The 17,073-nt window shown below is 29.7% G+C and overlaps 1 protein-coding gene and 1 long non-coding RNA gene across 2 annotated transcripts; one reads left to right on the top strand and one right to left on the bottom strand.

Annotated features, from left to right (window-relative positions):
- Positions 1 to 509: 509 nt before the first annotated feature.
- On the bottom strand, positions 510 to 3,581 carry LOC150029838 (uncharacterized). The gene is made up of 3 exons (XR_016527302.1): positions 3,294 to 3,581; positions 1,928 to 2,057; positions 510 to 962 (listed from the first exon to the last, which is right to left on the bottom strand). It is a non-coding gene; the product is annotated as an uncharacterized LOC150029838 (long non-coding RNA).
- A 7,962-nt stretch (positions 3,582 to 11,543) lies between these two features.
- On the top strand, positions 11,544 to 16,235 carry LOC150029837 (alcohol dehydrogenase-like 6). Its single transcript, XM_090310324.1, has 10 exons — positions 11,544 to 11,837; positions 11,927 to 12,063; positions 12,481 to 12,518; positions 13,358 to 13,680; positions 14,145 to 14,227; positions 14,319 to 14,394; positions 14,486 to 14,547; positions 14,656 to 14,751; positions 14,833 to 14,994; positions 15,943 to 16,235. Exons 1-10 carry the CDS (start codon positions 11,801 to 11,803, stop codon positions 16,057 to 16,059), a joined length of 1,131 nt encoding a protein of 376 aa, XP_090166450.1. The 5' UTR covers positions 11,544 to 11,800; the 3' UTR covers positions 16,060 to 16,235.
- Positions 16,236 to 17,073: the final 838 nt, after the last annotated feature.

The raw sequence follows: 17,073 nt of genomic DNA, 5'->3' as shown, positions 1-17,073 counted from the left end.
CATATATTTGTATAAATGTCTTTTAAATTTGATTTTTTTCAAAAAGGTCTTTTAGTATTATTTTTGAACTGTTTTGCACTTTTTTATATTTATTTATATTCATTATATATATATATACCTATTTTTGAAGTGACTTTAATGATGGAGAGAGAAAATATATTTATTATAAAGAGAGAAAATGTATTTAATATAGTTTTTCTCATTTATTAATTAGAGAGAGAAAATGCATTTATTTTAATTTTCCTTCTATTTTTCAATTTAGAAAAAAAATGCATTTAATGAAATTTTATTTTCTATTTACATTGGTTTTCACATATCAATTTTTTATGGATTAATGGTTATTTTAAATATATCTTAGAACATTTTGACGGATTCACAATTATTTTAAATATATCTTAGAACATTTTGTTAGATATTTGGAAATATTCTAACCAATATATGAAATGTACTACAGTTTATGAATTAGAAATCGACTCAATGCTTGACATAAATCATAATATAAACAAATATATGAAATACACCACAATATATAAATCTTCCTAAATTTCATTTACACTATAGTATATATCATAATAAAATAAGTTTAAATAAAAAAGCATTCGTTTATATCAAATAAACGAATACATATACCACCATATATATCAATTTTTCTATAAAAGCTAAAAAAAAATACATATATATCACAGTATATATAAAAAATAGGAAAAAAATAAAGTTCATCTTTATATGGGGTTTATAATACATAACCATCCATCTTCATCTCTTCTTCTTCTTTAGCCATGGCCGTCATGGATCTCTCTCCGTCGTCGTCGATCGGATTTGCTTGTCCCGTCGTACCGTCGACCGAATCTGCTCAATCCATCACCGTCGATTCGCTCCATGCCATTCGCTCCATCGGTTTATCCCAAATCATTTGTGTCATCTTGTGTCAAACTATCAATTCGCCCTCACACCGTCATTTACTGTCGGAAGGAGAAAAGAGAGGGAAGAGGAAGAAATGTGTGTGAATTATAGGGGAGAGAATATATGAAATATATTATGGGGAAGAGAGAATATACATGGAGGAGATATATATATGTAAATATTCACTGATATTAATAAAAATAGGAAGGTTAATAGGTTTTTTTTTAAAAAAAAAATGAAATGTTCAAGGTATTAATCTAATATGTGTCTTTTTACATCTTTCATGTAGAAATCAAGAAGAAAGAAAGAAAAGGGAGAAAAGATGAGAATATTGGGCTAAAGTTACCCCAAGCCCAAACTGCTGGTCTGATTCCTATCAACCTAGCTCATGTTTTGAAGAACTATTTTCCCAACTTTGCTGGTCCAACTACAAAATATACCTTTTATTTAAAGAGTCAATTGATGGCTTAATAAATTGTATTAAATATTATATAGACTAGGATTTCCAATTATAAGTATAGCTTAATAAATATTTGGGGGAAAATCATTCATATTCCTAAATTTTCGGTTGTATTCCTTCAAATCCCAAACTAATTAAAAATTATATCAATTAAAACTAACTTCACTTAAAATTTCATTATAAAATCACTAACACCTGATTTTTACATATATTTAAGAATTCTTAAATGAAAAATATTAATGTGGTACTAGACTTAAATGAGGGAGAAAATGGATAATTAAAATTGATAATTTACGTTATAATTTTTCAATTTACATTGATTTTAAGTAAAATTGAGTGTAAATGGTTCACGGTTTAAATTGATATACTTATTAGTTAATTAGTTAATGAATTCGTATGATTTTTTAATACAATACATGGAGTAGAAAGAGATTTGAATATCCGAATTTAAACGTGGCGGGCTCATTTCGAAAAAAATTTATGACTCATTCCCAATCATATACTTTTTTCATAAATAAAACTCTATATATGTCCATTTCTTGAAATTAAAATTTTTTGTGTTACCATCAGCCAATTATGCATCTTCTCTTTTCCCCGACTCCTTAGCTCGTGTCGCTATGGGTTAGAAACCCATTTTGTGTCGTCATTCTCTTCTAATTTGGAAGATAGAAGGATCTGTTGCCCTTTTCTCTGACTGATTGTTGAATATTTTAAGCAGAGATGTGACTTGTTTGCATTGAATATCATTTTCAAAAAATAAAAATAAAATTATGCATCTTCTCTTTACATAATAAAGCCTTGAATTGGAAATTAAGAAAGGTGACTCAATGTGATATGAAAAAGAGAGAGAGAGAGAGAATTTATACCCTAATTACATAAAACTATATATGGTAAACAAAAGTTTCATATAATCAACCAAAATAAAAGGTAAACAAAGACAAAAATTAAGATCTTTTGAACATGCTTTATATGACCCCAATTTCTTCAAGTGGCCAAAAAGATAATAATTCATCTTAATCTTCTTCCACTTGCCATGTTCACCCTTCCAAGTACCACAAAAAAGAAAAAAAAAATCCATATATCCTACCAATCTTTTCTATTATAATTTATTTTCAAACATTTATAATATATAAAAACTCATCCTTCAAATAATACCCTTTATGATGCATTTTCCACGTTTCAACACAATTTTTCTTTAGCTTAAGTTATATATATGATTTTTAGATTTTCATGTTGTCATTTTTTTTTTTGGTATGAAGTTATAATTTAATCTCTATTATTTATAATTATAATTTAATCTCGATAATTTAATAAAATTTTTATAAATATTAAATAATCTTTACGATATAGAGTATTTGAAGATTAAATTTTAATTTTCTTCTAATCATAAAAACTAAAATTTGTAATTGTCTTGAAAAATCCTAAAGTCACATCAATAATAATAATGCTATAACCATTCACAGCAATGTCATATTTTCTTAAGCTTTGGTTATATTTAATATCATCAATAACTATAGGGAAAAAAAATTCTAATTTCCATTTTTCTAAAACTTCAAGAATTATACTACAAAAAAAAAAAAAAAAAAAAAAAAAAATATTAATAAGCTTCTAAGAATGAGTAGAATCACACATTTATTTAAACCCTTTCATTTGCAATTTAAAATGTACACGCCACTAATTAATTACTTTAAATAATCTTCCCTATTTAATACTAATTGAGAATCAAAATTTAAATAATTTAAGCTAATCTAAATAAAGATGTGTCCCATAGGTGGTCGAGCTTATCAAATTAAAAAAAAAGGATGCAACGCATTGAAAACTCCAATGGGAAGGGCACTGAAAATGACAGGCATGTGACACAACAAAATAATATGACGTAATAAATACATTAATCAATTAAAAAACAAAAAAGAAAAAAAAAAATGAATACCTCCACCAAAGTGCTTTTGTTTTCTCTGTAGTTGGCGTTGGCCTAAAAGCGGTTTCCATGGGGCCTTGCAGAAGAAGAAGAGAACCCAAGGTAGCCAAGGACGACTTGCCGCCGCGCCGCACATTGACGCCGGCAGCCGGAAGACGGCGGCGGCGATATGAATGGCCGGCAAGTCATCCTTGGCTGCATTCAACTCCCTACTCCTTTTGGAAGGCACTGGAAACAAATAAAATAATTTATTATAATAATAAAGAAGAAGAAATAAGAATTTTGTAGATAAAATAAAGGGGTTGGGTTGTAGGTATATAAGGCAAAGGAGGGGTTTATATATATAGTGTGAGAGGATCAAGTTGATGAAAGTTCTCTGTATCTATGTGGAAATTATTTATAGGTTCGCTTAACTGCATACAGATGAAACTTTCGACCTTAAAAAAAAGAATATATGTGGTAATTACTCCTATTTGTATAAATTTATAGGTTAAATAATAAGTTTAATGTTTGAAATTTAACGCTTCTTGAAATGAAAGAAAGATAGTTGTAACTAAGTTGAACTCATTTTTTACTTTCTACTTGATTGTTTAACTATAGTTTTGTCTAAATATTTCTCTCTATTTTATTTTTTTTTAGATTTTTCTGATTTGTGGCTATAATGAATTGTAAAAATATGGATGTAGTTTAGGATGCATTAAATTATTGTTTTTTTTTTTTAAAAAAAAATAATAAGTCCACTAAACATAAAATTAAAATTTGTATGCAATAAGATGCTAAAGTTGCGATTTCTTTATAAAATGGTTTGTGAATTAAAAAATATTTATTGAATCTGTGAAAGAACATTGAATAGGTTGTGTCCAAATGCTTACTAAACACATTAAATTAATTCAAAATTTAAGAAATTAAACTTCTACTCCCTTGGATTAAATTTGTGCATTTTTTTAATGTATCTGGTTAAAGAAAAATTATGAGAAGGATTTTGAGTCCAAGTTTAAAAGGTCAATGTTAATGAAAATTTTGAAGTCTTAATTTTACAAAAATGTTAATTAAAATATCTATAAAATGTCTATATTGATTAGGGATGTACATGGGTTGGATTGGGTTGAAGGTGTTTTTTGGACCAACTCGAAAAAAATTCGAACAAAATCTCCAACTCAACCTTTAAAATTCATGATGAGTTGGGTTGTCGAGTTATAACTTTTTTCTATTAATTTAAAATATATAAAATTATCTACAACACATGCCTAATAACTAAAATCTCATACAATTCAAATATTAAAAACTAAATATCTATGATATTTATTACAAATACAAACATCATAACAATTTTAAAAAATATGTTGAAATTTCATAAATTCATTAAGGTAAAGTAGCCAAACTTTAAACAAAGAGAAATATACATATATAATTCGGGTTGAGTTGGGTAAACCCAAATTTTTCTTAGTCAACCCAAGATCCAACCTAATTCAACAAAAATATAAAAAGTTCAACTCAACTCAATCCACGAATAAAACTAATCCAATCTAATTCTTATAGTTTAGATTAGGTAATCTGGATTGTTTGGATTTTCGTAATTTTTGAATCCCTCTATTATTGATATATATTTCGAAAAAGATAATTGTTTTTAATTTATCTTACAACATAATAAAAATAGTGATTCATTTATTATGTGAAAGTTAAATTCACCAACATTATGGTGAAAGAAAAATTCAAATTTGAGAGAGTGAAAAATGAAGTAAGATGGGGTATTTTTTTTCTTTAAATTTTAATTTTCTTTTGCCAGCCAATGGACAGACTGAAAAAGGCACCGCCCAACACACATAATAATAAATCCCTATCTTGTTTTCATCCCTTTACTGATCCCCACCCGAAAAAAGAAAATTTTGTTACTATATCAGATATGTTCAAACAAATACATTTTTTTCCTATATAAAATACAACTGATCCGGGTGTGTGTTTTCTTTTCACCCCCCATTTCATTTTGATGTGACATGACTGGGACTCTTTGAGAAGGGAAAAAAAAAAAAACAATATAAACAAAATTACACACGAATTCAAAAGCTTAGGTTAAAAAATCCACGAGGGAGAGCTCGGAGAAACCATGGAAAAAGCTTGAAGGAGCTCAAAGGACCTATGAGGAGAGCATAAGAGAACTTAGAAGGCTTATAGTAGTCCAGGAGAGCTTAGAAAATCTATAGGGAGACTCTATGAGAGCTCATAAGACTCATGAGAGAACCTAATGGAGCTTAGATGACTCATGAGAACAGTCAAAAGGAGTTTAGACGACCCATGGGGAGAGCTTAGGGAGAGAACTTAGAGTAATTGAGTTTGAAGTCGTCCATATTCACAACAGACATGTCATAAAGGAAACGTTGAGAATTTGAGTGGATGGTACACTTAGACATCCACTACAGTAATGGTGTAATTGTCCAACAAATATTAAATTACCGATTACAAGATTTAGGAGGGGCAAATACGAGCCAGAACGTCAGTTACAGTCTTCTATCTTATATAATTGACCAAAGCTATTGGTCGAAGATACAGCTAAAACATCATCTACTATTTAGTATTTTCTTCTGCCAAGTGACTCACAAACTCGAGACGGACTTGAGCGTCAGAGTGTGTGTGGCTTGATACCATACTGGAGCTCAATTTCTTTTATCTTGCAGCCACTTAGACTATTCAAATTTATGGATAATCCATTTTTGGCATCAACACATATTGTTTAAGTATGATAAAAGTCATACTTATGAAGATTGTTAAAATCGCACAAGAATCAAATGTATTTTAAACCAACATGTACTAATATTGTTGGTATAAGAGGCTTTAACTACACTCTAGCTTACGGGTGGTTTAGGATTTAGGATGTTAAGTATTGCATCTCTTTTTTTGTTGGCAATATATGGGTTGGGGGAATTGAAGTATAAACTCAAAATCGACAGTACAGAAACTTTATATTAGTTAAGCTATGCTTAATTTGGCACTGTGATTATTTTTATAGTAGAAGAGTGACATACTTATGCTTTTTTCAGTTACAGCTAACAAGATTACAATGACAATTTTTTTGTTAGAATAATTATTCATCAAGGATATTTAATTTGTTGTTTCATTAAGTGTTTTTTCTTGCGATGTCATCAGAACTAACAAACGAAGATCAACTAATTTTCTCTTTTTAATGAAATTATAGTGTTTCTTTCATATTAGTTGCAGGTTCTAAACTACTGAAGAATGAGTCACAATTGGATTAGCATAAATTAATATATTATATGGGGATCTACTATATGTAGTACAATAACACTCTAGCTATAGAAACAACAATCATAATTAGATTCGATAACTTGATATTTGTTTCCATCTTAAAATATTATCGAAGATGCTCAAATTTTTAACCACATCAATAATACTAAATGTTATATGAGGACTCGTAGTAACCACGTCCATTCAATACTATAAAAGTATTATAAGCTTTTTTCCAATAAAAGGTTGAATGTGGTCCCTTATGTATGTAAGAAAGGAATTTTGAAAGGGAGATCCATAAGGTCCACATGTGGGTATTTTTTGTTTTTTCTTCTCTTAATTTTAGCTTTTATGTAAATTTCCATTCTTTTGAGAAATACCCTATAATATTACATTTACCCACCCTATAGGTTCCTTAAGGGAAAGGGTTTGGAGGTAATAAATTAAGGATAGGACAAGAAGAAGCAACTAGATATGCAAATAATATTATAAAATGAGACTTTTTATAAAATTCTATTTTTAGCACTTTTTAATGGAAAAAATTCAAATATTATGATGATTGATTGTTGAAAAATACTTTGAAAAACATATTGCAAGATAAAGGGGGCATGAGGTTTTGATACTATGAATTGAGAGCAAGGCGTGATAGGGAGAAAAAGGGGAAATGGTGGCTATATTATTGTCTCTTTGTCCATGTTCCTCTATGCATTCTTCATTTTTTGTGATTATTATGTTTTCACTCCCTTTTTCTTTCTCTTTTCATTCTAATTCTAAACCTCCATCGTATCTATTTGAGACCATGAATTTGGATGATACTGATTCTAAATAAACTTTTGGCCTTCGGAATTATTATGTTTTTTAAATAACAAAAGGGTATTGGTATTACGTTCTTAGGATTTTATTTTTGTTTACCATTTTTGATATTTGTATCAAATTAGTTGAATGAGTGGTTGGTGGATTCATATAATAAAGAAATTAATATAATTGCTTAGTTTTTGAGATATTTGATACTCGGTTGTTTTAGATTTTTAGTTAAGTTGGAAAAAAGTTGATAGAAAGAGAGATTTTTTATGGTTGAGTTGATCTATTTGTTAATTGGAATGTTGGGATTCCTCGAAAGTTTTAAATGGAGGTTTAGACACAGCTCGATATTTCCAATTTATTTTCTTTTATATTGTATTTTAAAATTAGAGTAAGTAACACATTTGCTATTAAAGTTTGTTTGTTTGAGGAGATTTTCATAATCATGAAAGAGGGAAAGATTGATGCTTCGTGGAGGCAATTTAATAATTGTGGAAAAGTATCGATACACTTCATGGGGGACAATTTCATAACATGAAAAAGTGACGTGCTTCATGGTGTACAATTTCGTAACATGAAAGAGTGATGCGCTTCCTGAAGGTGAATATTATAATCAATGAAGATATGTTGACTTGTAGCTTATCAAAGAGATTACCATTGAAAAAAATTCACTCGATAAATGTTTAAAGAGAAATCAAAAGACATCTCTAATGATAAAACATTTTAAAACCTAACCCTTGAGGATAATATCATCTTTTAAGTGGGAAGAAATATTACGATCCCAAAATTTTATTTTTGAAACCCAAAGAAGTATTCAATCTAAAATTTGAGATCAAACTAAAATTAAAGAAGATACATATTTAATATATTTTAACTTTTTATTACCTAATTTGTGAAATCACTTTTAAGATTTTTTCAACCTCTTAATTATTGACATATATTATATATATCAATTTAATTATGCTCGTTTTTTTTTCACATTAATAAAATATTCAAAAGATATGAAGAATATTTTGACGCTTTAATAAAAAATTGAAACTGATTAAAAAATATATATATATTGATAGTATCAAGTACCAACGCCACACAGCCGACAAGATCCAGCCGCAACAACTCCACAAATTGCATTTCCTTTTGTCTTTTTCACCTCATTTCAATTTTTTCCCTCCACAAGAAAACTCACCAATAAAAATATATCTTTTTATATAATCTAATAAGACAACAAAATAAAGCCCCCAATCTATAAAATTGTTGTGATATAACATTGATGTGATTAATTGTTCTATGATTTTCTTTTTATTTAATCCAACCAAAATCTTCATCTAGTCAAATAAGAACGACAAAATTAAGAAGAAACATGATACAGATCGAAGGTGACAACTAAAGACTAAAATGAATCAAGAAAAAGAAGGCTAACTTGGGTTAGGACCAAGCCAGTGTGCTCGATCGAGATTCAACCTTGTCAGATGTCTAACGGGGTATGCACGCGAGATTATTTTAGGTCCAATATATGACTTAAACAAAATGTTGTAGCCTCAACCTTGGTTGAGACCACGCCTAGTCAAACATGAAATCGAGCCTGCTCCTTGACCTGATAAATTATCTGATTATCTTGAAATTACTTCGAAATCTTAAGGAACAATTTAGGTTAATTTTTTTTTATAAATACATCATTATAACTTCATATAAGGTAATTAAAGTCATACTCTCAAACTTTCTCTAGCTTCCACATCCTTTTAACTTAAGTATCAGAGTGTGACAAACACAACACTAATGTGCATGTTTTCTCTTTTGCAAACTACATTCTTCTTCTCTTCAAACAAATTCATGTTGATGTCACATGAAGATTAGATGAGGTGAGTTCTCCTCTATCTAAAATTTGGTATCAACATATACCATAAATTGTAAAGTACAATAATAGATTAATGGGCTTTAAATAATATTTAATCTAAAGTACCTTAAATTGTTAAATTAATTGAATTAGAGGAATGAATAAATATTATTACAACACATTTGTAGTTTATCATTTGGAATTATACGGCACCATCTAAGAAATTTACTCCTTTTTTTTAATTTTTTTTTTGTCTAAAAGAATCTTTTGATTTTATTTATTTTTAAATGGAAAAAAATCTCTTTATTACCGAATATCAATGGGCTCAAAGTGTAGTATCTGATCGAGTCACATGTGGGCTTATATTGGGCCTCGATAAGTGGGCTTTGTTGTTACTACTCTCGGCCCAGCTTAGCATTCCGTCTTGGGTAGAGTCCAACTCTTCATACACAACAGGGAGAATCAATCAATTTTTACCAAACTTTATTATGATTTATCAATTCTTAGCACAAACTTTCAATTAAAGTAACTCTAAAGTTACACTCAATTTTATGTTAAAATGATTAAAATATGAAAAAGTGTAGGCTAAAATGATTAAAATATGAAAAAGTGTAGCTCAACCATAATTGATATGTAATCTTTCTTTTAAGATCGAAAGTTCAAATCTTCATACTCCACTTGTTGTACTTAAAAAAAGATCTAATTGAAGTATGTATTTTTTACCCTTTTATTTTTGTTCAATTTTTTGTTAAATTCACCTACTATTATTGAAAATGAGGGAAGGAGAATTAAAATTTCTAAGATCATTAATGTCCATAGAGGTTCTAAATTTTTTAGTCGACCCCAAGCATGGTCATATTAACGTCCATTAGGGTTAAATATTATGAAATTAAAAATTAGCTCGCAAGCCAATATGAAAAAAGTAATTGACATTTACCATTTTTTTTTTGGATTAGGGGTTAAAATCTCACTTTTCAAACATTTATCTGGAAAAATGGACACAAAAAGAAAAATATTTGATCCTAAGTTTATTGGATTATATCAATTTGGACCATGAGTTTTCATTTTTATCCTTTTTAACCATAAAATTAAACAAATTATATAGTTGTAATAATCTATTAAGTTCTCACATCAGATATAGTTAAAAAAAAGTTATCTCTTAAACATTAATTAAATTATAGAACATATATACAATATGAGATGATAATATTCCTTCCGAACAAAAACAACATTAGAATTTTTTTTTTGTTGAGTCTAATTGCTTAGAGGTCATCAATATGCTAAACAAGGCTATTGGTGATTTTTTGATTTTTGATTTTTATTTTTATTGAGAGGGCTAAAGATAGAGACATGGAGATGGATGTTGTCTACTTTTCTCACGTCCATCGTTGTTAGAACATGTTGGCGCATTGCATTACGCGTAAAGCCGTAAAGATTTGGAGGATCGAGAGTATCCTATTCTTTCTTCTCTTTGCCCTCCGAGGCCGTTTGGTTTAAGGTTTTATAGATGCCTGAGAATAAAGAATGCCTGAGAATAAGATGTTTTAGAATAGGATGCCTGAAAATAAAAGATGATTGTGTTTGGTTGTGTATGAGAATGCTATCATAATTTTATGAATAAAAATTGTTTTGCGTTTAATTATGTAATTAAACATGAAAGTCCTATTATAATTATAATCGATTAATAATTTAAAGAATAAACAATATTCAATATATCAATAAAAAGCTAATTACGAATCAATAATAATTTTAATTATAAATATTTGAAGGTTGAGTAATTTATAATTAAAACCAACCAATTAATGCATTTAATGAACGCTAATACTAATTATAAATCTAATACTTAATCATTTTTATTATTAATTAAGTTCAACATTACTAATTTTAATTTTAATTCAATAATATAAGTGAATATATTTTAATGAACAATATATTATATAAAAGGGAAGAAAATGAGATAAAAATATATGATATGTTAATAATGAATGGAGTAATATAAATTAATCATAATAAATAAATTAATTTCTTACAAATAATCAATGATGACTATATGTTCATAATGAATGATTAAATTAAAATTAACCTCAATAAATAATTACTTGATTATTAAAAAAAATAAAGTAATAAATTATTATTATTAAAAAAATGAAGTTTAATACAAACTAAATTTAACTAATCTAGTTTACTAATTAAATATATTTAAAATAGTATTGACTAATAAATTAATAATTTATGTAAAAAACAAATCCATTTATTTAATAAATTTTTATATGTGACCAATGAAGATACTTTGGAAATGGCTTATTTTCAGATAAAGAGTCAGAGAAACAAACATGAGAATTAAATATACAGTGAAGTGGTTTTCTATAGCTATGTGTTGTGATGTGTCCGTGTAGTTGCTATTTTTCTTTAAATAAAAGGAAAATAAGAAAAAAAGAAAGAAAAATGGGATGTATGTGCTCTGCAGTCTGCCCCCTCCATCTCCACCAACCGCACCTACCACCAAACAAAGGCCGCCATTTCCAATGGTTGAAACTCGCAGCTTCTTCGCCTGTTCAAGGCTCACTCAATACGAATTCTTCCTATTCTCCCGCTCGAAGATTTCCCTCTCAATTATTCTTTTTCTTTTCTCTTCAATCTCACCGGAATGTCGTCTTCTTCCCCTGCCGTTCTTACTTGCAAAGGTAACATTTCTGGATTTCTTTCTTCTATTCTGCCTTCCTCCTCCGCTTCTTCAATTTCTTATACCTCATTTTCTGTTGTTCTATTGAAGCCGCGGTGGCTTGGGGACCTGGAGAGCCATTGGTGATTGAGGAGGTCCAACTGAGCCCTCCTCAACCTATGGAGATCAGAATTAAAGTTGTTTGCACTTCTTTGTGTCGCAGCGATCTCTCTGCTTGGGAAACTCAGGTTCTTACTTCCATTCTAAGCTGAAATGACTTCTTAATTTTTGCAATTTCTGTGGATGGACCGTTGTTGACCGATGATAATTAGAGGAATGGGATAAAGTCCTGCCATTGGTTTTGTTTCTGTTCACTGTGTATACAGAACTTGTAGTAATCTCGTTTGATAATGGCGATGGAGATCGAGCTTTTATAGTGAACGAAGAAATCTGTACAAGATGTAGATTGAGAGATGCTTTGTGTTTTTCGAATCAAACTGTTCTTTTGTAAGACCGCATTATAATGAAACTGAATTTTAGTTTCTATTCGATTTTGAGCTTGTAAATACTAGCGAAAGGAAATTTTGGATTCTTTTATGGGCAATATATTTCATGGTGAAGACGAAGATTTGAAAGTTCTAATATGAATACTTGTTTTTTTGTAGGCTATTTTTCCTCGCATATTTGGCCATGAAGCATCAGGGTAATTTCTAACAGAAGTTTTATTTTCTAATTTTGTGGTTAAATCCTTCCTCCTACTGGCTGTTCATGGTTTCAAATAATTTTAAAAAATATTGGAAAATGTTTAGGCGTGGATTCTTTGAATTTTAGTTGTGACATTGTCCTAGAAAGACATTCCTTCAAGATACAAACTTCTAAAAGGGGAAAAAAAAGAAAAAACCTACTAATGGTAACCTACAAGAGCAAAATTCTTGATAAGAAATCCCATGGAAAAGCATGGAAGAGAAACACTAAAAATAGGTCTTCAATTAAGCCACCTCAATACAAACTGACCGACGCCAAGATCACTTTTAAAAAAATCTTTGGATGCAATCCCACCATAAACTCTGAAAAAAAAAGGCTATACCTGCGAAAGAGCCCACGAAGAGCAAGAAACAAATGAAGAGCGATGCACTTGGGAACAAAAAACACAACGAAGATTGAAGATCCCAAAAAAGAAAAAAGGCTGGGACGCTTCAAGAGACAAATAACAACCAGTGTAGATACCATAATCGAAAGAAGAGAAGAAAGCTCCAAGATCTCCTCAACCTTCAAGAACCTTCTAAATAAAGACTTCCAAGACAAGCAAATGACATCCCAAAATTCTGCAATTTGAAAAAACTTCAGATGGGATTTTTTACTAATTTGAAGGATGTCCAAATTATAAATTCATTACATTTTAAATTTATTACTGCCTTAGAACCTTCAGGTAACTTTTTGAAAAAGAATGTTTAATATAGCAATGATTTAAAAATTCACAATAAGCAGCTATTCAGTTTCATCTCTTTGGATCATAGTGATCTTCCATTTTTTATTTTTCAGCGTTGTTGAGAGTGTTGGTCCTGGAGTGACTGAATTCAGTGAAGGTGATCATGTGCTTACACTATTCACTGGAGAATGCAAGACATGTAGGCATTGCACATCAGGTAAAAGCAACATGTGCCAAGTTTTGGGGCTAGAGAGAAGAGGTGTAATGCATAGTGATCAGAAGACCCGCTTCTCTATCAAAGGCAAACCAGTTTATCATTATTGTGCGGTTTCAAGTTTCAGTGAATACACTGTGGTGCACTCAGGGTGTGCTGTCAAAGTCAACTTGGCTGTACCTCTTGAGAAAATATGTCTTTTAAGCTGTGGGGTGGCCGCAGGTATACTTGCTTGCTTCCTTTGATTTCTTCAATGGGGTAGAGGCGTTTTGATGATACATATCACATCCTGTCATCTGTAACCATGTATATATGTAGAATAGAATACCAAAAGAAAAAAAGATGTACAAATAAGTTAAAAGGAGTTATAAGCTTATCGATTCTTTAGTATGATCGGTTAAAAAGGAGTAATATTTATCCTTGACTACTTTATTAGCGTAATTATATGGTCTTCTTTGAATTTTAAATTGCAACATGGCACTGTAAATCAGACTATTTTTGGTCTTATTTTTCCATTCTCTCCCTTGTCTGAAACCACTTATCATGTTACTAAACTATCCTGTAGATTTCAACTAATTTAGGCTTGAACTGAAGTGCGCTTTCTTTTCCTTCTTAATTATTGAATTGAAGCAATGTTTTGTTCAATTGTTCTAGGGGCTGTTACTTATAAGATGTTCTTTCTTCAGGTTTGGGAGCCGCTTGGAATGTCGCTGATATATCTGAAGGTTCAACTGTGGTGATATATGGTCTTGGGACTGTAGGCCTATCTGTAAGCATTATGTTTTATGAATATGTAGTGATTCAAACATGTCTCTTGGCAAACCCAGTTAGATTAATCTTGAGTTTTGCCTTAACAAAAGGTTGCACAAGGTGCCAAAGTTAGGGGTGCATCGCAAATAATTGGTGTTGATATTAATCCTGAAAAGGGTGAACTAGGTACTTCATTTTCTTTGGGAACTATGAAAATTTTATTTTTCATTTTTTGTTAGAAAATGTGTTGCCTAAGGAAATAATTCCATACTCGCAGCTAAAACTTTTGGAATTACTCATTTTGTTAACCCGAAGGATTGCAATGAATCTATTCAACAGGTATTTCTTCTTTCTACAACCTAGCAACAGGTGTCTAAAATCTCGATAACAAAAGCTTGAAATGGGTTTCTTTGTGAGTTTCATCTAATCTTCGTTTATTTCTCTTAGGTCATTAATCGAATTACTGATGGAGGAGCTGATTATGCATTTGAATGTATAGGTGACACAGGAATGATAACTACTGCTTTGCAGTCATGTTGTCAAGTAAGTGTTCTTTTACTCTCCATTTATTTGGTAAGTTTCTTACATGAAATTGTTTAATTTATTTTCACCATTTTGCCATAGGGTTGGGGACTGACTGTTACACTAGGTGTCCCAAAAGTGAACCCAGAACTAACGGCCCACTATGGAATATTTCTTAGTGGAAGAACATTAAAAGGATCCCTTTTTGGCGGATGGAAACCAAAATCTGATCTCCCCTCATTAGTAGACATGTATACCAAGAAGGTAATAATAGCTTTATGTTTGATGATTGAATGTGATATCGGTTTCATACGTTTGTTTGGAACTTCATGATTTTGAGGGATTTCAAGTCATAACGAATTTTAATTGAATTATGTTATTTGTTATTACAAGGAAGAGAATGATTTTGAAATCTAAAGTGATTTTTTATTCTGTTTTTACTTTTTAAAAAAATTCTGACTAGAATGGTCGGATTTTGGAGATTTTTGTACGGATGACCCATTCTCAGCCCCCCTAAATGATTAATAACTCTCCTCCCCCTTTACAAATGAAATCTAACTTTCTGCTTACGTCAAAGTGCACTACCGCATTTTATATAATGTCTCGTTAGGGATGACCATGTCTATTGTAGTCCTAGCGTGATAGTCATGTCTACTGCAATCTTCATTTTTCTCACACTTTGTTGTGCTTTTGTCATAAATATTGCGGTGGAATGGAGAAAAATGAGTGACACGATAGACACGACCATCGCATTAGGATACGATAATTATGATCATACCTAATGTGATATTGTGCTTTGACGTAATCGAAATGTTAATCATTTAGGGGGTTGAGAATGAGTTGTCCGTACAAAAAAAAAAAAAAAAAGAAGAGATTTTGCAGTATTTCATAAGATTTAAAAGTAAATCACAAAGTTAACCTTGTCATGTTCTAACTCTCAATTAACCCATCATAGTTAAAAGGCTTATATTAGTAAAATCTGAACTTTATTTCCTTTTTTCTGTTACCATCCAAACGTATAATTTTAAACATATTAATTTCAAACAAAGTAATTTAAAATCATTTATTAAACTTTCTTGAATCCAAACTTTGGGTTAAATTACAAGCATGGTATGCAGATAGCCATTGTCATGTCAACCAGACCATTAGATTCCATATAATTTGATCTCATTCTTGTTAGTGATGTAAGGCTTGACAAAATATCATTTGCAGGAAATTCAAATTGAGGAGTACATCACACACAACATATCCTTCGAAGATATCAACCAAGCTTTCAGTCTCATGAAGGAAGGGAAGTGTTTACGTTGTGTTATTCACTTACCAGCATGATTTTCAATTTAATTAAATCCATCTTCGATGCTTTTAGCGAGTTCAACTTCCTGGTTTTCCATGTCGGAATATAATTGCTGTGAGTTCTGATATTTGTACCCTTCCTTAGATTGAGATATTTTAAAGCTTTATTATTATTATTACTAGAATGCATAAACGTGTGTTGCTTGTGTCGAGTTTTCTTTCTTTCTTTCTTTTTTAAACAATATATTTTTATTAAAAGGAACAAACAATATAATGTTAAATTAAATTAAGAAACAACAATTTTAAAGCCATCATAATTGAATGATTAAAAAAAATATTAGTTTTTAAACTAATACATTTTTAGTACAATAATCGTGGGGATTAGAGATCGAACTTTTGATCACATATAATTGTCCATGTTTACCAATAATATTTGCTTTCAAATTTCAATTATTTTGTAAGTGTTAGCAATCTTGTATTATCATGTTGGCTATTAAGCCTGCAAATTTTTCAAAATGTATTACTAACAATATAGTTTAAATAAAAAATAGAGAAACTATGACAAATCTAAAATTGATTTAAGATATGATTTTTTTTTTTAAAAAAAAAAATTAATGATTGACATCTATTACTACAAATGGATCAACTTGGCACAATCAAGTTACCAAAAAATTAAAAAAAAAAAAATCTTTGCTTACCAAATGCATTTTGAATGCATAAAACTATTTATAGGAAATGCAAAATGCAACAATAGATATATTATTTTTTAAGTATCATGATGGAATTTGAAAAGAGTAATGAATGATACTTATTATAATTTAAATATTTGTAACCATTATCTTGAATTTTTGGAAAATAGACTTCTAAACTCCATCCTCAAAAATTGAAAATTAATCACAAATCAAATGATCATAAAAGTTTAATCTTTCGCTTGGTAGATGAAGTATGGTTATTTTCTTTTTTCAAAAGGTAATACTAGTAGCTTTAAATATCCACATACCCACATCTTACTATATTTTAATCACCTATGCAAGTAGATTATTTTTAACT

This window comes from Benincasa hispida, unplaced genomic scaffold (assembly GCF_027475165.1).
Source record: "Benincasa hispida cultivar pf3 unplaced genomic scaffold, pf3_genome.v1.1 HicScf889, whole genome shotgun sequence".
Taxonomy (NCBI): Eukaryota; Viridiplantae; Streptophyta; class Magnoliopsida; order Cucurbitales; family Cucurbitaceae; genus Benincasa; species Benincasa hispida.
Note: the sequence above shows the minus strand (reverse complement) of the source record. Positions and strands in the feature narration are given on the sequence as shown.